This window comes from Artibeus jamaicensis, unplaced genomic scaffold (genome assembly GCF_021234435.1).
Source record: "Artibeus jamaicensis isolate MK-2021 breed Jamaican fruit bat unplaced genomic scaffold, CSHL_Jam_final contig_387, whole genome shotgun sequence".
In the NCBI taxonomy this organism is placed as follows: domain Eukaryota; kingdom Metazoa; phylum Chordata; class Mammalia; order Chiroptera; family Phyllostomidae; genus Artibeus; species Artibeus jamaicensis.
The window spans coordinates 32,651,093-32,675,387 of record NW_026521812.1 but is presented as its reverse complement, the minus strand read 5'-3'; the positions used below and the strand labels follow the sequence as shown (position 1 = coordinate 32,675,387).

The window sequence follows — 24,295 nt, the reverse complement described above, 5'->3', positions numbered from 1 at the left end:
TCTCTTTGTTAGTATTAGAAGCTGCAGAGAGGGTCTTCTCTGAGACTCATGTGTATGTCCTAGCTGACTGTATGTTTCAGATTGCCTATACCTAGAAAAGCAGTTAAATGATTGTTTTTATTCACATTAGAAATAGCCCTATTAGCAGGTACCTAAGCCCTTTATCATATAAGTTATTTGACTCATTCAGTTCTTGGCTCTACTGTGAGATTATGATATTTTCTAGATCATAAATGTTGATTTTGGCTTATATATCTTATTTATGCTTGTTGGAGTTTCTCAACTATATGATTAAAATAACATCAGCATGCAGCATGACTTTAGTACAACTATACAAATATACATATGTAATTTTTTCTTTCAAATTTATAAAAATTTGAATGTTTACTCCCAGGCACTAACTCAGCGACTAGGCAGAATTATTAATGGACACATTGATCTTGATAACAGAGGAGTAATATTTACTGAAGCTTTTGTAGCCCGACATAAAGCACGCATCCGTGGACTGTTCAGTGCTATTACCCGGTAAGCATGTTTTAAAGTCTGTACATTTCTTTTACCATGGTTCGTATCACTTTTTCTAGCAGCTTTTATTTTAAGCAAAATCTCATTCAGGACCCTAGTTTATTAAACAGATAAAAGGGGAATGTCTGTGAAATGGAATTGGGGTTTCCAGAGCCCTAGAATGTAGCTGCTGAACTCTCTCTAACCCCCATCCCCTTCTCCCAACCCTCACCACTCACATGGCTGCAGATGCACTTCTACAGAATACCCAGATGAGTATGCAAAATTACTCTGGGGTCAGAAAAGGCACGTTAAAGTCAGAAGTCTTTGGATCACAGCTCGACAAACAATAACAATATAACCTTGAGCAGATAAGTCATTCAAGCAAACTTCTTTGGGCCCTATATGGGGCTAGATGATTTTAAAACTCTTATTACTAAACAACATTCTACAGTTCTAGTGAATAACAATGTTACCTTGAAAATCACTTCAACATTTCTAAAATAAGAGTTTTGAAATGTTTTGGGCATGTGTGTCAAACTCCAGTGTGGAGTTAAGAAAACCTACATTCTCAATTATCTTTCTCTCCTGTGTCATTAACTGTATCTCAGTCCCACCAGCATGTAAATGTGTTCACATTGCTCCATTTGAAAACAAAAAAAACTCTCAACCCCATATTCCTCTACATTTACTGCCTTGTTTCTTAAAGTGGACCTTCTCAAGAGTTGATGCCTACATTTGCTGTCTCACTTTTCTTGCCGTCTGTCACTCTCAACTCAGCCATCTTACTTCTGCCACTTAAAGAGCAGTGCTTGTATCTGTCTGTCCTTGTTTTACTTGAGTTTGCAGCAGTGTTTAACTCGTTATGTCTTCCTTCTTGAAATGTTCTCCTCCCCCACCCCCTTTTTTAAACACTCCACTTTACTAATTTCTTTTTACTACTTTTTGCTGTACCTTCTAAGTCACCTTTTCTAGTTCTTCTTTTCCCTAGCCTTTAAAGTTTTGTTTTAGGCCTGACTCCTATGTGATTTGTACTGACTCCTATGTGATTTTACCTTCTTTTAGACTCCAGACTAATACTACCCTACACAGCATCTCTGCTGAAAGTTTTACAAGTGCCTCAAATTCAACATATTTAAAATAACTCACTATTCCTGAGCTGTCCCACTCCCCCTACCACCTGAATCAATTCTTTCACTTGTGTTTCCATTACCAGTATATGTTGCCATTTGGTTGGTTTTGCCAGAAACCTAGGAGTCATCCTTTGTAACATTCTCTCTCTTACCTCCCTTTCCAGAACACAAAGTCTTTTGAATTCTATATTCTAAATATTTATGTAATCTTTTTTTGACATCCTTGTTCCTATCACTTTAGTCTATTTTTTCCCCCTGGACTGTTTTAGTAGGATTTTAACCATTCTCCCTTCTTGGGAGAATGGGTACCCAATTGGACCTAATTGACTTGGAAGCTCCAGATAATTTAGCTGAAAATTTTGTGTAAAAATTTAATGCAAAACAAATTGACTCATACAAGAATTTGGTAAAATACAATAATTTAGTCAAAAATTCCCAAACATAGGGGTTTTGAATATATACCAATTTATACCCAGACAGCTGGGTATACTTCTCTCCCAAGAGAGAAGTATGTTACTTCTCTCCCAAGTTTGTCGTAGAGAAATTTATATCACCTTGAGTAATCAACAATAGAGGATTGATTAGTTGGATTAACTTAAAAGTCTCTTAATTATATACATAAAAATAAAAATAAACTATACTTAAACTAGAAAACAGGCATAATTGGCTTAAAATAAATAGGGAAAAATTAAGGTCAGAAAAAGTCTAGGACTATTTTTTTATAGATTCCTTACTTAGAAAATTATAACTATTATAAAATAAAAGAACTCACATGATCTCCCCAAAATAAATGAAAACATGCATCCACACAAGGACATGAACACAAATTTTTATAAAAGTATTATTTATGATAGCCCCAAACTAGAAACAGTCAAATGTCTATCAGTCGATGTATGGAAAAGCAAAATGTGGTATGTCCATACAATGGAATGCTTGCAGTTCAGTAACAAAAAGGGGAAAATACTGGTTCATACTCAATCATGAGTCACAAGAACATGCAAAGTGAAAGAAACAAGATACAAAATAGAAATACAAATTTATAGGGGCAGAAACATAGTGGTTTTCTAGGTCAGCAGTCCACAACCTTTTGGGCGTCAGGCACCTGTTTCATGGAAGGCAGGTTTTCCACAGACAGGGATAGGGGCATAGTTTCTGGATGACTCAGGTGCATTATGTCCGAGTTCACCTCCTGCTGTGTGGCCTGGTTCCTAACAGGCCCAGACCAGTGTGGGTCCACAGCCCAGAGGTCGGGGCCCCTTACTCTAGGTCTAGGGGGCCCAGCAGGAATTAAATAAAAACATTAACTTAGAAATTTTGGAGTAATGGAAATGTGCTAAAACAGGATTGTAGAGATGATCGCTCAGCTGTGAATTTATTAAGATCATTGATTTGTAGAAGTATATTAACGGTTGAATTATTGATATATAGATTATACCTCATTAAAATTGTTTAATTGCATAGTCATTATAGAAAATAGCGATAAGCAAGAAAAGAGCATTTTACGTTGATCCCTCTCAGTCATCCACCTAATCTGGGAGTATATAATATCATTTAAGACTTCTTCCAGTGCATCTGCAGTCTCATTTTTCTTCAGAAATGGAATCATGTAACATTGACTTGACTATTTCCAGGTAGGGAGAGAGCCTCCCAGACAGAAGGCATAGAATAAAGGACAACAAGCATGTAGTAAAGGGCAAGGCAGGGGGTCAGGTATCACTAGATCTGCGGTAAAAATGTTAGTGGGAAAGTAATTGATCCCAGATTAGGAAAACTGATCTATTCATCTGCTATTTTAGTAGCATGATTCTCACTAAGGATGTACAATGTGATGCAGTTTTTGCCTTCATTTATTTATTGTATGTTAATTGATATTTTTATAAACTAATTCTAGTTATTTTTTTAGTTCATAAATCTGTATAACTGTATAACAAGAATTTTGGGTTTTTGTGTTTTTTTTGTTTTTTTTGTTTTTTTTTTTTCCATAAAAGGCCTACAGCATTGAATTCTTTGATAACAAAATATGGATTTCAGGAGCAGCTTCTTTACTGTGAGTTTGATTATATTATATATCACCTAATTAGGTGCTGAACAGACTATTAATATAACATGTACTAATTTTAATGTTTTTACCTCTTTTAATCTTAAAACGTGTGTAACCAGAATATTTCTGGTTAAAAAATTTCTCAATACTAATTTTCATGTATATTTCTGTTATACCCACCAAATTATTTATTGTTGGCTGCCAAGAGGGAAATAGAATGAAAAAATACCGTGTATGTGTGTTCGTGTATAAACACTCTGTTAGGTGTATACATACAGAGAGAGAAATTTAAAATTGTATTACTAAGAATAATTTTAGTATGTTTCTTACAGATTTTTACTACATTTTCTAAAACAAAGTAAATAGTATTTGTCTAAAAAAGTTTTACAAAGATTTTATAGCAATAAAAATATATTCTTAGCATTTAAACAGAATAGTACAATATCTCCAAAATAATCTTGGCTCATTACCTATTTTGTATGTGTGTTTATGAAGCTTTTTGAAGGTTTGAGGGTTATTTTAAAGCTTTGATGAAATAATTTTCAAAAGCAATGACTTAATCTTTTGACTTATATCTCTGCAAATATAAGAATTAAAATAAAAAAGGGGAAAAGTTCAGAATATGGAATTAAATTTAAAATCTTTAAGGTGTATTTAAAGAGAAAATGTGATATATTTTGAAGTCTCCATAAATGCAGGTTGGTGGGACTTTACTATAATATAAAGTTCTTCAAGTAATTACTGGTAACTTGATAACTTTGGTTTGAATTTAGCATTTAATTTATGTGTTGCAGTTTATTGAGAAATCTAGACTTTTATGATGAATTTTAATTTACTCAGTATTAAAATTCTGAATTCATATGTAGACTGATTTTTATTTCCATTATTTCATAGACCTTATTTGTGCCAAACACCTTTTGAATGTGCTTGCTGACTTACTTGGAAATAATTTCCTCCTATCAACTTTGTCTTTTTTTTTAGGGAATTTTAATATTTAATTAAATGTTATTGTTTAAGTGAAAAGTGTAAATATGGTATTAATCATAGCGCTATCCATCAGACTGGCTTCAGTCTGTTGCTATTGTTGATGGTGGTGGTGACGGTGGTGGTAGTGATATTTAGTTAACATTCATTTATCAAGTGCTTATTATATGCTAGTTACAGTTCCGAGCATTTTACTTGAATACAACTACCCCATAAGATAGGTAGTAGTATTATCCCCATTTCACAGATGAAAAAATGAAAATATAAATAAAATGACTTGTCTAGAGTTTGTCAGTTAGTAGGTGCCAAGTTGAGATTTGGACTTAGGCTCTCTGTGTCCAGGTCCATCCACTGGAGCACGGCACTGTGCTTCTTTTTATAGGGAGCATTAGAATGTGTTGCTCCAATTTAAACAGTGGGAGCATAATAACATAAAAATTTTCATGGCTTTATTTCACATGGTTGATTCTACTATGATCTAGGTATGTTGATTTTCTAAACATGGTGACATCTGTTCTCAACATATTGAATCATCTCCTTTTAAACAAAACACGAGATTAAATAATGGCATGTTTTTTTCCAAAATTACTCAAAGTTAAAATTCAGTGCTATAAGTAGATTTTACAAGTTGAGCATCTTTAGCTAGTTGCCACACTTTTCTGAATTTATGACCTGAGTATTCTCATAAATGGCAGAAAATTTTTGTCTGAAATATGTTTTCATTTTTGCAATTTGAACTTTAAATTGCATTTTTAAAGGTTAAAAATAGCTAAATTGTAAAATAGTACAGTTTGAGGTTTTTTTAAATATATTACCTGCTCTGATTTATTTCTATTTGTTTGATTTTGTTTTAAGCTGTCCTCGAGGAACTTGTTAATAGTGGACGCTTACGAGGCACTGTGGTTGGTGGGAGACAAGATAAGGCGGTGTTTGTGCCTGACATCTATTCCAAAACGCAAAGTACTTGGGTGGATTCCTTTTTCAGGCAGAATGGCTATCTAGGTAACTTTTTTCCCTAAGACACTAAAACTTCTTTTTAATACCACATTCTTAGAAAATTTTGTAACAGTTTTCTTTGAGTATAAAAGTAGCCACACTGTAGGTTTTTGTGGGTCTTTGAAACTGAGTTTAATTCCATAGTTATTGAACTGTTATAAAAATTCCAAAATTTGGCATTACTTGTTACCAGCCTTCTAGTAATATACAACTTCAAGTAATTTTTAATGCATAAAAAGCAGTACACTTAATTATGTTTTATGAAGTTGCCCAGTTCTTCAGGTGTAATATTTTAGGAATATTTTTAATGGCTGTCAACTTTATAGTGTTCATTTTTATTAGTTATCCAGCATTTCAGAAACATTGAAGTTACTCTAAATTCAGTTTCTAAGGCTCTGTCATTTCAATAATGTAGATTGATTGAATTTAATCATCAAAGCAATTACCAAATAAATAAATATATCTCACTTACTTTAATTTTATAACCCAAGTCAAACCACGTAGACATCAGTTGCTTTCTCAGTTATAAACCTGTGAGTCATTAGTGTTCCAATACTTTAAACGCATGCTAGAATATGGGGTGTAGCTTATTGAAAGTTTTCTTGACTTTCCTTAGTGTACTAGTTTTTTCAACTACGGGCTGGGATTAGAACTTCATTATAATTGGTTTTCTTAAACATGATTATTTAGGGATGGAGAGAAGATGGTAGATATCTTCAATAACTTTAATGTTTGTAAATTCGTCTTCATATTTTACTTTTTTGTTACATGCTAAGTCTCTTACTAGTTTAAATTAGACTAAAGAATTACTTTGTCATTAGTTGTCTTGATGAAACATTTGAAAAATAAATTCAATTGCTTTATTTAACTGTAATAAGCAAAATAAATTCCAGTGTTTTTTCTTTGATTTAAATCATTACATTCTCCTTCATCCGCCCTTTCTACTCCTGTTTCTCTGTAGTTCTCACGTTTCCTTTTGACCTCTCAACTAGAGGGAGTAGAGCAGCTGGGATTAAGGAAGTACTTGAACCCATTTTTCTATAAACATGCTCAGTAATAAAAATTTGGTAAGGTAATACAAGCAGGGAATAGATTGTGGTACATTTCTGTGCTTTATTCTTAAAAAAGAAAAAAGATACTAGAATATAATGCATCCACAAAGAGTAGAGTTTGGCAGAATTTAACTTTTTCTAAGATTTCTAAAAACTGTGGACATTGACAGTTCTATTCCAACCTTGTGATGTGTTTCTAGAATTTGATGCTTTGTCCAGACTTGGAATCCCAGATGCTGTGAGCTACATAAAAAAAAGATACAAGAATGCACAACTCTTATTTTTGAAAGCAGCTTGTGTTGGTCAAGGACTTGTGGATCAGGTGGAAGCCTCGGTGGAGGAAGCCATCAGCTCTGGAACATGGGTTGATATTGCAGTATGTTTTATTCTTTTTCTCCTTAATTTTATTTTAACCAGTGGCAGCTGATATTTTACCAGTATATGCCAATTTAAGAATTAGGATACATAAAGGCCTTGGCTTTGGAGCCAAATTCTAGCAGTCTTTGTTTCAAGAAAAATAATATTAATCATTTTATGTTTAAAGATTTTCTAGTTTTGAATTTAGGTGACTCTTTATATGGATGGTCAACAACCAAGATTTTATAAATCTCAAACAAGCAAACATTGTAGCACTCATGTAAGTCCTGCCACACAAACTGATGAGACTTTTCACAATCTTATCCAAGCATTTACAGCTTTACTGACATCAGGCTTATTGTTTATTCATATCCGTTAATCTCTGCTAATAAGCTCACACAAGCTGCTTTAGCACCGATAGCCTTTTTACAGCATTCCATGTTGACCTGCCTTTATTATGCCAAGAAGATAAGTGTAGGTGAAGAAAATGGAACAAAAGGCCAATTCATTATTTACTAGTTTGGGCCCAGACTCTTTATATAGCAGAACATGGCTCGTTTTGGATAAATGAGTTCCTGGAGATTATAGATATAAGTGTAGATTTTGGAGGTAATGTTATCTAGACTTGATGGTGGATCATTTGGAAGTTCATGAGAGGAGCTGAGTGTGACTTGCAGGTTTGGAACCATTAACTGAGATGGGGAGAGTAGCTGCAGAGCACTGTTATTTGGGCATGTTAAATTTGAGATGCCTGTTAGGCATAGAAAGAGGAAAGCTAGGGAGACTGTAGGATTAGGGACCAGAACTCAGAATGATGATGAAAGCAGAAATATAATTTGGGAGCTATCAGCATGTATACGGTTCTGAAGGCCATTGGACCTAATGAGATCATCTAGGGAGAGTACACATATAACAAGTGGTTTATCTGTGATATATTACATTTATAATTTTTCATCTGTTTGTAATTTTAGCCTCTGCTACCCAGTTCTTTATCAGTTGAAGATGCTGCCATGCTGCTTCAACAAGTGATGAGAGCATTCAGCAAACAGCCTTCAGCTGTAGTCTTTAGTGACACAGTTGTAGTCAGTGAAAAATTTATAAATGACTGTACAGAACTCTTCAGTGAACTGATGCACCAAAAAGCTGAAAAGGTATGCCAGATTTCTTTTCACCTAGCAGTCTTAACAGTATTTTGATCTGGTATCTTTAAAAAATGGGATAAGCTGTATATTCAGAAATGAACACCATGTTTTATACATCATTTTCCTTTAATGTACCATTCCTTTTTATTTCCTCTCCTGGAATTGCTTTTCTTCTTCTTTACTCCCATCAGAAAATATAAGTTAGAATTTAGGGAGCTGATTGTATGAATTGAAATTATATAAATGAAATTATATACTTCACAATTAAGTTATATGAAGTAAAGGTATTGGTCCAACATTAAAATCCATAAATACATAGTGTAATTTATTTATCACTGCATAACATACTAACTAAATCTATCAGAGCCTCATTAATTTTACCTGTTTGGGGTACACAACCCAGGTAATTTACTTAGGAAAGAAAGTGTTCGTTACTATCTAAATGTAATAATTCCTCAGAACAACTCCTCAGAGTTGTCAAAGTAGAGGGCATTCCACGTCTGTTTTAAGGACTGTTCCATTCATGTTTCTAGTTAGTAGCCCCATCTACTTATAAAGCTTTTTTACAAATAGGTAGAACAAGCCTATTTATCTTAGATTGTTAAAAAATTCATGAGAGCTTATTAAACATGTAAATATATTTGTCTATATTCCTTTCAAGCTCTTAAAAATCTAAAACAGATCATTTTCTCCTTTGAGCTGCTAAGTAGCAGAGAGGAGTAAACAGTGCACAGCACTGACGTCCGTAAACCTGAGTTCTGTTCTCTACTTGTTTACTCTCTGTTTGACTTTGCACAGCTAGACCTCCAGTGTCCTCGAGGATAGGGATCCCTCCTGTCCGAGGGATAACTGGAAATGAAGGAAGGATGCACGTAAAATGCCTGCTACGTGTTCGCTACCAGTTACTAAATGCCTATATTATTATTTTTATTTGTGACCTTTGGCTAAAATAAGAACTTAATATAGTCATTAGTATTTTTCCTTGTGTCCTCCCTCGAAACACAAAAATAAATTCAAAAAAACAAAACCAAGGGGGAGGGAGGTGGGTTTGGATGGGTGGGGAGGGAATACAACTGTAATTGAACAACAATAAAATAAACTTAAAAAAAAAAGAAAAACAGGTGATTTAATCATTAGAACTGTCAACATTCCACACATTTTTCTTTGGAAAACCAAAAGGGAAATATTTTAAACATGAAAATGGAATTTTATCACTATAGATATGAACCCTTTTCTATGATAATGGGAAATTGTTTGTTGTTCTTACCATAAATTTTTTAAAAGCAGAAATCAAGAATGAGTCCAGAGGAGGGGAAGTTTATATTCTAAGTGTGTAGTTCATATATGCTCATTATGGTAGAGTTGGGGGCTGGTGGAGATTTTACTCTTTCTAGTAATCTCGGGTCTCTGAAAGAAAGGGAGTAAGGGTCATTTGTTTAGCAGTGGCAAAACTAGCCAATAACAGCTGAAAAAGGTTGTATTTTGTGTGTGATCAGTTGTTCAGTGACCAGACAGGATTTCTCATTAGCTGAAATGGATACAAAATCCAAGATTAGCAAAGAAAGAGGCGGATTTTTGGCAAAGAGAAACAGTCTCAGTGGCAACTGCAAGACACATCTTAGTATTTACATCAAACAAGAATAATTAGGATGTGAGTACATAGACAACTTCTATTTTATGCTTTTTGTAATGTTACATATTTATGCCTGTCAAAAAACCCTTGTTTTTATTTGAGGAACTGAAAAATAATCCAGTTCATTTAATAACCGAAGAAGATCTGAAACAAGTCTCCATTTTAGAAAACATTAATACAAGTAAAAAAGATAAAAAAGATGAACGAAGAAGGAAAGCAACAGGTAATAAATTATTAAAAAAGGAGATTCAAAAATGAGCTATTTATTTGTTGCAGTGAACTCTGCATGTGCTAGGCCCTTTGAAATGCCTTTTATTTGGTCAATTCACCTTTGACTGCAAATATTAACCAAATGTTTTGTTGATGAATTAAATGTTGATTATAAAAATGGAAATATTGGTGATTACTCATTCTGTGTTTTATTTGTGAGAGCTAAGTGAATTTTATGCTCGGCCCATCTCCTGTTGTTCTTTCCTTGCCCTCTGTGTTCCAGTCCAGTAGTCAGTAGCCTTTTTCTTTTCCTCAGAGTTGCCAAGTCTTTGTTTAAATCAAGGCCTTTGCACTACGTCTTCTCTCTACCTGAAATGCTCTCTCCTGAACTTCAAGGAACTGGTTCCTTTTTGAGGAACCTCTCTCTCCGTTTAGAGATCAACTTTAAATGTCAGGTCCTCAGAGGGGCCTCCCTAGTCTCCCAGAATAGCAGACACAGTCATTCTCTGTCATATTATCTTGACATTTTTTCATCATTTTTATCACTGTGATGTGTTTTATTATATGGAAAGCTTGTCCATCTCATTTTTTGTTATTTCCCTAGTATTTAGAACCCTCATTGACATATTTTAGGTGCTCTATAAATACCAAATGAATGAATTTTCCAAGGAAATACTGCTTTTTTAAATTTAGAGTCACTGGAAATTATTCTGGGTGGTACTGGTATACTAGTAACTTGCATTTGGAAACTAACATGTATTTTCTGTAATTTTTATAGTAAGAACAATTTTTATTTGCTGTGGGAATGTGTTCCTGTTTCTTTGAGATCATTTTCTTTCCTCTTCAAAACCCATTTTCTGTAGTCTTTCAGTAATGATATTTTGAAATTTCTCTCTATTCTAAGAAAACTGTATAGTAAATTACTTTAATAAATTATAGCAGCATTCACAGTCATGGATATTTATCATAGCATTTGAAGATATAGTTATAAATTCACCTTAATTTGTTGTACGTATGTCAGTATAAGTAGTCTATTTTATTTCTTCTGAAAATCCAGGATTATTTGGTACTTTGTCTCAGTGGTAGTACTATTATGTTGTCATAGTTGATAACTAATGCATGGAATAATGCCAGACATGAATGTCTTCCCCAAAGAAACTTATTGCCAAATGCAATAAAAAGCACATTCACTTTGGACTTGTTCTTTTAAAAATTGCATTTTTCTATCATAAAAGTAAGGGAAAATAAATTAGAACCTACAGCTATACGATATGATGAAATTGAAGGTAATTTTACTTAGAATTTTTAAAATCTTTAGTTCATATAAGTTACATTAAAAATGAATTTTTAAGAACAAATATATTTTCATAATTTAACTCCCTATTATAGAAGTATTTTGTGTAATAGATATTTTAAATGTAAATATCGAATAGAGAAATACTTCAAATAACATGTTTCACTTCTATTTACCATGTTTTAGTTTGTTTCATAATTTTTGGTTTTTTAGTTGTTAATTTAACCAGTAGGTGACTGATATACATATTTTTCTACTAATCCAATTTAATATTCCCAGTCCACATTTTTAGAAGCTCTATAATATTTATTGAGCTCTTCATATGTGTCAAGCGTTGCTTTAATCCCAAGGATCAGAATATTAGTTAGACATGTTTCCAACTCTTAAAAAGTTTATTATCTTGTTGAGTGGTGGAAGAAGAATCAGGATATCCCCTGTAAATATGGGGAATAATTTCTCAAAAGAAGATAAAAACAACTGAAATTTTGTGAAGTATTGTAATAGGGGATATTCATGAGGCTGTGGTAACTGAAGGACAGGGGGGACATTGCTTTTGGGGAAGATAAAAGAGGAGGTAAATGAATGGGTTTTGCCAAGAAAAAGTGAGACAAAGCTATGGAAAAGATGTGTCATTGGAGAAGGAGGAAGAGACTGCACTTAGGGTACGTGGGCCGAGTGAGTTGTTGCAGTTGAGGAGATTGCATGTTTTAGTTACTGAATTTGCACAACTTCTGTTTTAATAAGGAAACTTTGACATTAAAAGTAGCTCAAAGTTTAGTATTCAGCTTTTTTCTTCTGTAAAGTTAAATATAACCATGTAGTTTCATTTTCTAAAAATGGTAGTAGGGTCATACTAAGTAATGTCATTTTCTACCAGAGGGCAGCGGAAGCATGAGAGGAGGAGGTGGTAGCAATGCCAGAGAGTACAAAACTAAGAAAATCAAGAAGAAAGGAAGAAAAGATGAGGATAGTGATGATGAGTCATCTCACACTGGTTCGTAGCATTATTTTACTCTTTGTAAATGCATGTGTTTTTTCTTAACATTTTCTTAAGATGCGTACTGTTAGATGTATATGTTTATACAGGAAGTCCTTGCTTTGCACAGTTTCAGTGGGCATAACCACAATTTAGTTAAATGACGTTAGTCCCCAACAACGTGGTTCATATTTCAGTGACCAAGGTATGTTGACTTTGGGTAAATGCATAAAGTACTAACTTTACTGCTAGCTCCTCAGCCCACAAATCAGCACAGAATAACAGATGTGCACCATCATCTGTGACAGTCACATCACTTATTTCAGTTTGTCACGCTGCTCACTGTGTATCTCTTGTTCACTTTATGCACAAAGCATGTAGTTGTGTTGCCCCATTGTTTCCCAGTAATAAATCTCTGTGACATTTTACAAAAATGGATAATCAAAAGAGGGAATTGGCCATCAAAGTTGAAAGTGCAGCAAATAAATAAAAAGTGATAACACTGTTAATGAAATATGAGTCAGGAATAAATGCAGTTATAGAAGAAGTATTTGACTGTGGAAATGTTGACATTGCTACTGTTTAACGGAGTCTAGCTGTGCAGCCAGAGGAACTTGGTAAATGTACGTTTATTGATGCAAATGAGGAAAGTGGCTGTGACAAAAAGGATGAAAATGTCTTTGAGGATGTGAATTGGCAAAATCTTCACATTAAAGGAATTCTCAGAGGTGTTTCACAGTGTTAAAGGGGCAGGGAATAAAGTGTTGTAGTTAAAAATGAAGTCGGACGACTTGCCAAAGCATGGAACGGGCACTCACCCCGTGTTGTACGTTACAGGGTGAGAAGTGGGCAAGCACAGTCCAGGCTATGCTTGATTCGTTTTTTACAAAGAAATAGAACGCTTTCATTCTCAGTGTTTGTGATGAGCTAAATTACAGTGTACTAAATTATAAGTATGTTCTATTTTTCATTTCCCTGTGTATTTGTAACCACCAGTAAGAGCTTTTAATGTTTCCACAAACATTTTTAGAAGGTCATAGAAAGATTGTAAACTTTCCCATTGTGTATTAAGAAGACTTTGCAGAGTGTCAGCTTGCAGAGTCATTATTATATCTACCACTGCTTTGTAAAATGAGTTACAATATTTATGAAAAGTATATTTCTGCAAATTGAAGTGGAAAACATTAATTTTGTACAAGTTTAATTTTTATGATAACACTTAATTGGTTAGTCGCTTCTGTCTCAGGAGGAGACTCAAGTATATGGGTCTTTTTTCTTCTATACTTGTTAGTGTTTATTGTTTTAAGTTAGCAAGAAACATGTTTATTTTTCTAAATGAAATTAGGATACTTTGTTTTAAAAAAAATAAAGTATGGTACCTCATACCTCCTTTTCCCCAAAGAAAAGAGAAAAAATAAAATAATGATAATTTGAGACATTGATTATACCTCTCCCATGGATTTCATGATGTAAAGGTCAGAGCTGGGAGATGTAGATACCGAGTGACACAACTTCAGCTGTTAATGTGCCACTACTTGTAATAACACAGTTGCTTAAGATCTGTCTTTAAAGTGTTCTAAGATAGGTAAAAATAGCTATTGTTCTGTCATGCATAAAACAGTATTACTTAAAGGAAATCATAGAAACTACTACCTCTACCCTTACTTTTTTTTTAAAGATTTTATTTATTTTTAGGCAGAGGGGAGGGGAGGAAGAGAGAGAGAAACATCAATGTGTGGTTGCCTCTCGCATGCCCCCTACTGGGTACCCAGCCCGCAACCCAGGCATGTGCCCCCTTTGTGGGTTTTAGTTTGTCATTGAAAAGTAGATTTCCTCACTCCCGGATGTAGTAGGGGTGGGAGTGAAGGTGCATTTTAGGAAAAAATTTCTCAGAGATTCTCCAAGATGACAGCTGAGGCAAACACTCTATACCTCCTTGCTCAACCACATCAGAAGTACAACCGAACTACAGAACAACCATGGAACTCAGAACAGTCAGAAATCAAGCTGAATGGAAGTTCTACAACTTTGGAATTAAAGAAGACTGGTAGTAGAAGCAGAGATGCAGAGACGTGGAACAGACTGGTCCCACAACCACATGTGGTGGATAAAAATCAGCAGGGATATCTCATAAATGAGGTGTCCCAGCCCCATATCAGGAGCCCCAGCCCAGAGTTCCAGTGCCAAGAAGAGAAGTCCCCCTAACTTCTGGCTGTAAAAACCAGTGGGGATTGAGTCGGTAAAAGAAACTTTTGGATTCCCAAGCAGTACCTCTTAAAGGGCCCATGCACAGACTTACTTAGACTTACTCCTGAGCTCCAGCATTGAGGCAGCAGCTTGAAAGGTGCCAGTGACATATGGGGAAGAACCAAAGTGTCTGGCATCATGGTGAGAGCTGGGGTGCAGCTTTGTCCTAAACAGAACTGCTGGCAGGAGCTATTGTTCCTTTTCTGAGCCCTCCCCCCACAGAGCCATCGATCAGCAGACACTGTATCTGAGACTTCATCAACCTGGCTCACGCTGTTTGCCTCAACGCAGCTGATTCCCTGAGGCTCTGAGCCACCCAATGTATGGGCCCACCCAAGTTATTAACAGTGGCTTTTCCATAGGAATGGCTTGTCTTCTCTCATGCTTCAGATTTTCCTAAATCCTCTCAAATAAGTGGCAGTTGGCTTCAACAGCACCATATCTTTTGCTAAGTGGCCCCAGGTCCTGCACTAGCACCAGCTGGCCTTGGTTCACAGCCTAGCTACACTTGGGCACCCCCAAGTCCAGCACAAGGAGCAGCCATCTGTGTATCGCATTATAGTTTATGCCTAGTGGCCCCAGATAGAACACAGGCAGTGACTGTCCTTGGTCTGTTCCTCCCAGGAAAAACTGGAAGACTGTGCACCCAGTGAACAGCTACAGACCATGTGATAGCACCACCACCCAAGCACCTCCACAAGCAACACACTCAAGGGAAAGACTCAGCAGGTACCAGAGGCCTGCTGAAGTAAGTCCTGCTCTGTGGAGTGGGCCCTGGCACAGCTGATCTTCCGCTAGAGCAGAGGTTGGTGGGCAGTGGTCACAGCCAGTCTTGCAGATGGCTGGCCTGGGTACATACATCCCATTGACCTGTCACAAGTAATAAAAACTGAACTACAAGAGAAGGGTATACTCAGCCCACACAAATGGTGCACCTCAGGTACCCAGCTTGGGTGATAGGGGAGGCTGTGCCACTGGACCCTACAGGGACACCTACTACATCAGGCCATACTACCAAGACACAGAGTCATAGCAGCTCTACCCAATACATAAAAACAAACAGGAGACTGCCAAAACGAGACAAAGAAACATGGCCCAAATGAAAGAATAGATCAGAACTCCACAAAAAGAACTGAACAAGATGGAGATAAGCAGTCAATTAGATGGAAGAGTTCAAAGCACTTGTTATAAGGATGTTGAAGGAACTTAGTGAGGACCTCAACAGCATAAAGAAGATTCAGTCAGAAACAAAGGATGCATTAATTGAAATGAGGACAATTTGCAGGGAATCAACAGTAGAGTGGACAAAGCCAGAATCACATCAAATGATTTGGAATAAGGAAGCAAAAACCAACAAATCAGAACAGCAAGAAGAAAAAAGAATTAAAAAAAATGAGGATAGTGTAAGGAGCCTCTGGGATAACTTCAAGCATATCAACATTCACGTCATAGGTGTGCGAGAGGAAGAAATTGAAAACCTATTTTGAAAAAATAATGAAAGCAAAATTCCCTAATTTGGACATACAAGTTCAAGAAGCACAGAGGGTCCCAACAAGATGGATGCAAAGAGGCCCATTCTAAGACACATCATAATTCAAATGCCAAAGGTTTAAGATAAAGAGAGAATCTTAAACCAGCAAGAAAAAAGCAGTTAGTTAGCTACGAGGGAGTTCCCATAACACTATCAGTCAGTTTCTCAAAAGAAACTTTGCAGGCTAGAAGGGAATGGGAAGAAATGTTCAAAATAATGAAAAGCAGGGACCTACAGCCAGGATTACCCAGCAAAGCTATCATTTAGAATCAAAGGGCATAAAGAACTTTTCAGACAAGAAAAGGCTAAAGGAGTTCATCATCACCAAACCATGATTATATGAAATGTTAAAGGGACCTACTTAAGAAGATAAACTGTAAACAATAAAAATGGCAAAAGTATGTATTTATCAACAATTGAATCTAAAAATCAGACTAAGCAAAGAAGCAGAAAAGAAACAGAAGCATAGATACAGAGAACACTTTGATGATTGCCAAAAGGAAGGGCAATAGTGGGAAAATGGGTGAAGAGATGAGGGGATTAAGAAGTTTAAATCGATAGTTACAGAATAGCCATGGGGCTGTAAAGTACAGTATAGGAAATGGAGTAGCCAAAGAACTTGCACAGGTGACTCATGGACACGAACAATGGTATGGGGATTACCTGAGGGAGTGGAGGATGCTGGGTGGAAGGGAGCAAAGGGGTAAAAATGGGACAATTGTAATGTCATCATCAATAAAATAAATACATAAAAATTAAATTTCTTAAAGGGAAAAAGAAAAACCAGTTATCTGCAACCTTAAAGAATTATTAAATGGGGCATGTGTTACTCCTTTAGGACATAGATTATGGAGAGGGGCTATAAAAGTATAGTTCAACCATTCTACCTAAAAATATTGTAATGTCATTGCTTTCGAAATATGGTTGTGTTGTAATCTCTGAAATCAGGATGTAATTAGGTTCTCAGCTGACATATAGGGTTAACTCAATATGAAAGATCACTAGAAGGAAGTACAATTTAATAACTTCAAGTGTCTGCAAGAAGCAAACAGAAATCAGTAACTATTTGGTATGAAACAAAAATAAATAGCAGATCTCAAAAAGAAAGGATGGTGCTCATTTATTTGAAAGCTGTAATCTCAACTACTTATATCTTGTTGCACAGTGAAAATTGACTTGAGCTATATTATTTTTATTTCTGAGGTTTCAATTTTAGAGTCATTGACTTAGCTGAAAATAATCACTTGTATATTGTCATAGTTAATAAGGGAAATATTTTTTGCTTTCTTTATCTATAGTCTATACTTTTCTGTGTGAGTAGGCATGACATTTCCACAATTAACAATTATTTCCATTATAGTGGCTACATACAAATTTCCTTGGAGTTATTTTTGTGAGAGCAAAATTAATTATGGGTATAAAATTATGAGATTTCTTTTAAATCTATGCCTTTGCAAAAAGACAATTTTTAGCTTAATTCTAATTCACTTGTGGTTTGCATGATTATAAAAAAGAATATTCCTGAAGATCTTAGGTAAATTACAAGGATGGCTTGATTTTTACAAATATTCATTTTTATAAAGAAGGAAATTCTGCTCAGTATCCATCATTGCTCAACAGAGAGAATTTACTGATTCCCATCCATGTCAAATCAGGGAAAATTATCTTTATTATTTTCTGGCTGACTTGTAGAAAAGTCATTAAATAAAGTTAGAAAAATATAACTAAAAATGCCACTATATATCCTATTTTAAAATGTATTTTTGTAAGTTATTATTCAATATAGGCAACTTTGGTGACAGAAATTAATATCACAGTCTTTGTGGTAGACAGTAAATGAATTACCACCTTATTAAATATGCTAATGTAAAATAATTTTCTTTATGTTGCTCATTTGTTTTGTTCTTGTTTTTTTCCTCATTGCTCATTTACTGTTACAGGAAAGAAGAAGCCAGAGATCACTTTTATGTTCCAGGATGAGATTGAAGACTTTCTAAGAAAACGTGTACAAGATGCCCCTGAGGAGTTTGTTTCTGAACTTGCTGAGTACTTAATAAAGCAAGTATAAAAACATCTCTTTTTCTGGTTGATGATAGAAATTCAGTGAGTGATTAAATAGAATCTTCATCAAGATGATAAGAAACATATTTTAGGTGTTCTGGGCTTTTTCAAAGCTTAGAATTTAATCTACTCGCCAAATTCCAGACTTTGTTTGCATACAGAGGAATTTCAACAAACATTTAAATGCTTTGGGCAAGGCCGTGTGGAAGGTGAAGGCAAGAGTGTGACAGTATCCTTGTTCACTGGTCTTCCAGTCCTAGGTGGGAGAAAGCCGCCAGCACTAATGACTGGCCAGTCTCTCCCCTAGTGTGAAAAGTAACATCTGAAAAAGAGGAAGGATTGTTTTCTATCTAGATTTGGCAGAAAGTGCACAGTTTACTTTTAGGGAGAAAATCAAGTAGCAAACTGCCTTCAAAGAGAATAAATTTGGCACTAATTTAAAATGAGTTAGGCTAAATTTATTTTTATACAGAAGTCACAGAAATTGCGTTTTACTTGACCATTATTACTAACTAATGTAGCCTTTTCTCGAATTAGTAGTCCTACTGTGTAAGTGCATGTAACTTTTTGAATTTAGAAATCTAGCTTTTCTAGTGAGGTTTTTTAAAAACTAAGTGAAAATTTTGTCCCTGAATTCATTACATAGTCATATTTTTATATGTAAAAAGCTGAAATAGTTACTAATTTAATTATTTGCCATTATTTCTTTAAATAATCTTTTCCGAGTTGAACATAAAAAGGTTTTTTTAATCCATTATGTTTTATCGTAAATGGAAAATGGGGAACAGATTTAAAGTTTACTATTCTCCAAATTAACTTTCAAAAACTTCTCTGAGTTTAATTTGAATCGAAGCTTTTGAATTGAATTACTTTTTTTGTCTTTAGTGCAATAATTGAGTACTTTAAAATTGAGAAAGATAATCTGAGTTATAATTTCTGGAATGAAGGACAGATTCTTGTGATCTGTTCTCCAGATTACTCTTGTTTTAAAAAATAGAGATGTTTTCATAAACCTTATTTCCACAGAATCAGAATTTTGTATCTGTGTAAACCCAGTACGTTTTAATAAACTAAATATGTTTATTTTGTTCACAGACCTCTTAATAAAATTTACCTCGAGGTGGTACGTTCAGTATTCATGTCTTCAACAACTTCGGCCTCTGGAACGGGCAGAAAGCGCACAATCAAGGACTTGCAAGAAGAGGTTTCAAATCTGTACAATAATATCAGATTATTTGAAAAAGGGATCAAGTTCTTCACAGGTATACTTAATACTTTTTTTTCACTCATTGATTCTCATCATTTTTCTTTGACATTCACTTTAATAAAGCACCTTTATTTTTCAGATGATACACAGACTGCTCTTACCAAACACTTGCTAAAGACAGTCTGTACCGACGTCACCAATTTCATTTTCAACTTCTTAGCTTCGGATTTAATGATGGCGGTCGATGATCCTGCAGCCATTACAAGTGAAGTATGTTTGTGATTTCCTTGCCAGTCATGATGTGTTTTGTTGTGAAATCAGAGTATATTTTATTTTTTCACATCTGAAATAGTCTAGAAGGAAAATAAAAGGGAGAAAAAAGATTTTAGGAAACAAAAGGATTTTAGGTCAGGTTTAATACAGTGTATATACGGTTGCTAGCAGTATTAGTAATATAACCAGTCTGTGGAAAGTAATGATGTTTAATCACTTGGGAACCAGCAGTTTTACTTTTTCCTCATTATTGGTAGGTCACATCCTTTTTTCCTGCTGAGATGCAAGTCCTGTAATGTTCATGCCAGATTCCATAACTTTGCATCATCTTTATTTAGTCACACCATCTCATTTCAGTATTTACACTAATTCTGAGGAGAATTAGTCTCTAAAGGGAACACTTGTGCTTGGTTCCCCCGCCAGCGCTCCCTCTCTCTCCTCTCATCCTCCTCCTCCACCGCTGGCGGATGGGGCGGTAAGGCTGTGTCTCTTCTCCTTCGCTGACTGGCAGTTGACTAGTTCTCTGATATGAGAGTGTTTTTAGCATATTATTGTCCTTGGTTTCAGATATAAAATTCAAGAACAAAGATAAATTCCATTCAACATTCTGTTATAGTAATAAATATACTTTTTTGTTCCGTTTTGTTTGATCTTATATTTAACATCTGTCAAAATCATAGTACCTAAAGAATTTTTCCCCTATAGGTAAGAAAAAAAATTTTAAGTAAATTATCAGAAGAAACTAAGGTAGTTCTTACAAAACTCCATACCTCCTTGAATGAAAAGGTAAGTAAACTTTGATTGTATTTAGATATATTGGAGCTAGAATTTGTGACTTTTGAGTAGATTTTTATCAGAATAATTTTAAACTAAATCTAAAGCTAGTATTCTGCACTCTGCTGTCTTTTTGGGAGTTGAAGGAGGAGACCAAGTTGGGGGCAGTTTACCCTCTCTAAAGTTCTAAATCACAACTTCAAATTTAATGACAAAATAACCTTCTTTAAAAATTGTATCTAGGGTATAAAATTATAAAACAGTGCCAATGGTTGTGTTTTCTTTAGGCAACCTATTTATAAAAATTATATATTAAATTATATATATATCATGTATTAAATACCTTTTCAGAGCATAGAAGACTTTCTTTCCTGCCTGGATTCTGCAGCAGAAACTTGTGATATTATGGTGAAAAAGGGAGACAAAAAAAGGGAAAGGTAACACTGAATTAACCTGCAGTACTAATCAGTTCTCAGATGTGTTATATCTGAAATTGGAATTTGACTCTCTGAATCTTACCTAGAGAACTGTTGTGTCTAAATGATTGTACACCTTTAAACATATGTCTTGATATACTTCAGGGTCCCTCTCTGACCCACCTTAACAAGGTAGCAGAGTTCCTTAATCCCATAGTGGGTCAGGTCTGGGGACTTTTTATTAGCTGTGAGACTTTCCAGGAAATCTATTTAATTGAATGTTCTTCTGTTTGATCCCCTGCAGTTCAAAATGAAAAGAGTACTTTGAGTATTCCTGCTGTGCTGTTTTTTTCTCTCATTTTCTAGCACATTAGTTTATCCATGCCACTTAGGGTTATGTGTGTCTATACCCCATATCTAAAAAGGGCCCTTAAAATGTTTAGGCAACTAGATAACCAAACTAGAGAAACTAAAAATGAAAACAGAGGGAGAACTGAAATTGGTGAGAATTTGTATGTTTTTGTTCAGGCAGATCCTGTTCCAGCATCGACAAGCACTGGCTGAGCAGCTGAAAGTCACAGAGGACCCTGCTCTTATTCTGCACCTCACGTCCGTCCTGTTGTTCCAGTTCTCCACCCACAGCATGCTCCATGCCCCTGGAAGATGTGTCCCACAGATCATTGCTTTCCTTAGTGGTAAAATCCCAGAGGTATTACATTTTCAATGTACTCGAAACTTTTAAAGCATTGAATTCCAAACATTTTAAATGGATAGATGTGAATCGTGGACACTAAGACATGTTAACATCATCTTTTATTTCCACAAATGTGAACAGCAAATTAGGAGATTGATTTTAAAAACTTGGTATAGCTTGAAAATCTTTTAGGATCCTATCAGATCCATGTAATGGAGAATATTGTGGATTTGAAAATTAAGCTTTTGGAAAAGATATAATAATGTCCAGTCTTTCATTTCAGCTTATTCAGGTTTCACCTGTCCTTCAAGGGTCCGTTAAAATGTCTTATCCTACATAAGTTCTTCTCAGTAATGCCTGCATACGAGTAAGTGTGGCTTATTTGAACCAACCTATCACTTTGAGTATATTGTTGGTGATGGAACCGAGCTAAGTCGACTACTAAAATAATCTGTATTCATGTGTTCTCTCTCCTAAAATGTAAACTCCTTGAAAGCAAGGACCTTGCTACATTCACTTTTCTACTTACATGGCCAGTGATTGGTAAAGATGAAGACCTGCAGTGTATATTGGTTGAACAAATACTACTCTGTTTCACAAAATTTAAGTCATGTTTGTTGACCTTTCTTCTTTTTTCTCTTTCACAGGATCAGCATACGCTTTTAGTGAAGTATCAAGGACTGGTTGTAAAGCACTTAGTTAACCAAAATAAGAAGACTGGCCAGGAAGATGACTCCTTGAGTGATGAATTAGACAAAGAACAAGAAGATATCACCACTACTACCCGTAAAGAGCTTCAGGAACTTTCACTATCCGTTAAAGACCTTGTTCTCAAATCCAGAAAATCATCTGTGACAGAAGAGTAATGATCTTAATTTACTTTTGCCAGATACTAAGCATCTTTCCCCCAAATTAACGATGAGTAGTTATAAAACATATTTACTCCACAGTCCCCGGCCCCCCAATAGGGCCCCGCCACATACACAGTTAAAACAGTACTGTTGTCTTTAATGTTGCAAATCCTATCAAATGCGAATGTGTATAAATTGAGTTCTCCATGGAATATTTTCCATGGAGTTCCCCGTGGAAGATTTCTTTTAGACATTATAATTCTAAAAATTATACGTTTCATGTTTATTTTCTTTCCATGTACCTACTGAATGAAAAATAAATTTTCTGCTGTCTTTCACTTCTAGGAAAGGGCTCATTTATTGTGTTATTGCATTTCAAGTGACATATTAATCAAAAACTTAAAATGTGGTCATGTTCTTTAAGAAAGAAAAATCTCCCTTTGGTATCAAAATGAAAATTGTGTATTTTATTTTAAAATGAATAGAAAATGCTTCAAACCTAGCATACAGAAACTTGCAAAATATATTTTTTGTTGCTAAGCCATTTCTGGCAGATAGGTGCTTGGGGTCCTCAGGAGAGGCCATACAGGTGCAGAAGCACACCTGAGGGGCCACACATTGTTGTGCTCTATTCTGAAACAAGATGCTAACAAGAGTAAGAGAAAAACTAAAATTTACTGTTTAAAGGTGTGTCACATTTTACCAATGGGAAAGCTAAAACTTTTATGCAAACGCTTTTCTTTAACCCAGTTTGCATTCCTAAATGTCATTTATTCAGTCAGTCACGCTAGCACCTAATGTACTTTGTTGCGAGGGGATTTATAAGTGCTTTTAAATCACTGCAACCTTTTTTTATTTTTCAAAAATCAACACCCTTACTTAAAAAATAGATATTTTTTCTAAAGATTTAATTAGTAGTTAAAACTAATTAAATTAATTGAACTAATTAAAACTTAAATAGTCCCTTGAAATAATTGTTTCAACCTACTAAGTTTTAAGCAACGGTTTATTATATATCAAAAGAAATTTATTTTGAATATGATAGTAAATTAAATCTCAAATAGTAAAAAATACTATTTTGTATCATTCCTTCTGTGGTATTTAAAACTTTGTTTTAAAATGTTTGAATATAAAAATCAGTCTGCCTACCTCTATTGTAATTCTAGACAGTATTAATACCAAATAAAGGGAATTATATCATTGCAGACAAATTATTATTATTAAAGTTGATAAAAATGTAACAAATTTTAAAATGTTTCTATTGACTATTTTTTATTAATATATTTTCATTATATGCACAAAGGAGGAAAAATGACAACTATTCTGACCACAAATTCCAGTTAGATTTATATGCTTATTCAGCTTTCAAAATATTGAACACCAAACATAATTTTTTATTCAATCTTTGCTTAAGAATTTTATCATTTGTATCAGCCATGGCCAGTGTGGCTCAGTTGGTTGGCGTGTCTTCTGATCAACTGAACGGCTGCTGATTTGGTGCCCAATCAGGGCACATGCCTAGATTATGGGCTCGATCCCTGTCTGGGCACATACAGGAGACAATCTCCTGTCTCTCTCCCTCTCTCTCTAAAAAGTAATGGAAAAATGTCCTCATGAGGATTTTTTTTAAAGTATTGTTTATTTCAGAAGATACCAAAGTAATCTTTGTTTTTGTCAAACCAGATGATAGTTTGTGAAAATAAAGATAGACAATGAAGCAAATAAAAAGAAAACCATTCTTACTTTGTTTGCATTAAATATTTTTATTTATCAAAATAGTTCTTATTTTCCATAGTAAATAAGAACAGTTTTTATTGTTTTTTGTAAGTAAAATTATATAGCTGATTTTTATTATGTAAAAATCTAACTTGTTAAAAAACAAACATTGTTAAATGTTTACGTACTGCGATCTTCATGGG

The 24,295-nt window shown here is 34.7% G+C and overlaps 1 protein-coding gene across 1 annotated transcript in view; it reads left to right on the top strand.

The window, feature by feature from the left end:
- Positions 1-22,714, top strand: part of UFL1 (UFM1 specific ligase 1) — a 28,488-nt gene extending 5,774 nt beyond the window's left edge. The window contains exons 6-19 of the mRNA XM_037144426.2: positions 395-525; positions 3,626-3,684; positions 5,518-5,664; positions 6,911-7,086; positions 8,039-8,218; positions 9,945-10,065; positions 12,224-12,340; positions 18,041-18,158; positions 19,257-19,423; positions 19,508-19,638; positions 20,347-20,427; positions 20,767-20,852; positions 21,360-21,540; positions 22,173-22,714. Of these exons, the coding sequence (XP_037000321.2) occupies positions 395-525; positions 3,626-3,684; positions 5,518-5,664; positions 6,911-7,086; positions 8,039-8,218; positions 9,945-10,065; positions 12,224-12,340; positions 18,041-18,158; positions 19,257-19,423; positions 19,508-19,638; positions 20,347-20,427; positions 20,767-20,852; positions 21,360-21,540; positions 22,173-22,391 (1,914 nt within the window). The 3' untranslated portion in view covers positions 22,392-22,714. The remainder of the gene's footprint in view (positions 1-394; positions 526-3,625; positions 3,685-5,517; positions 5,665-6,910; positions 7,087-8,038; positions 8,219-9,944; positions 10,066-12,223; positions 12,341-18,040; positions 18,159-19,256; positions 19,424-19,507; positions 19,639-20,346; positions 20,428-20,766; positions 20,853-21,359; positions 21,541-22,172) is intronic.
- The last annotated feature ends 1,581 nt before the right edge of the window (positions 22,715-24,295 follow it).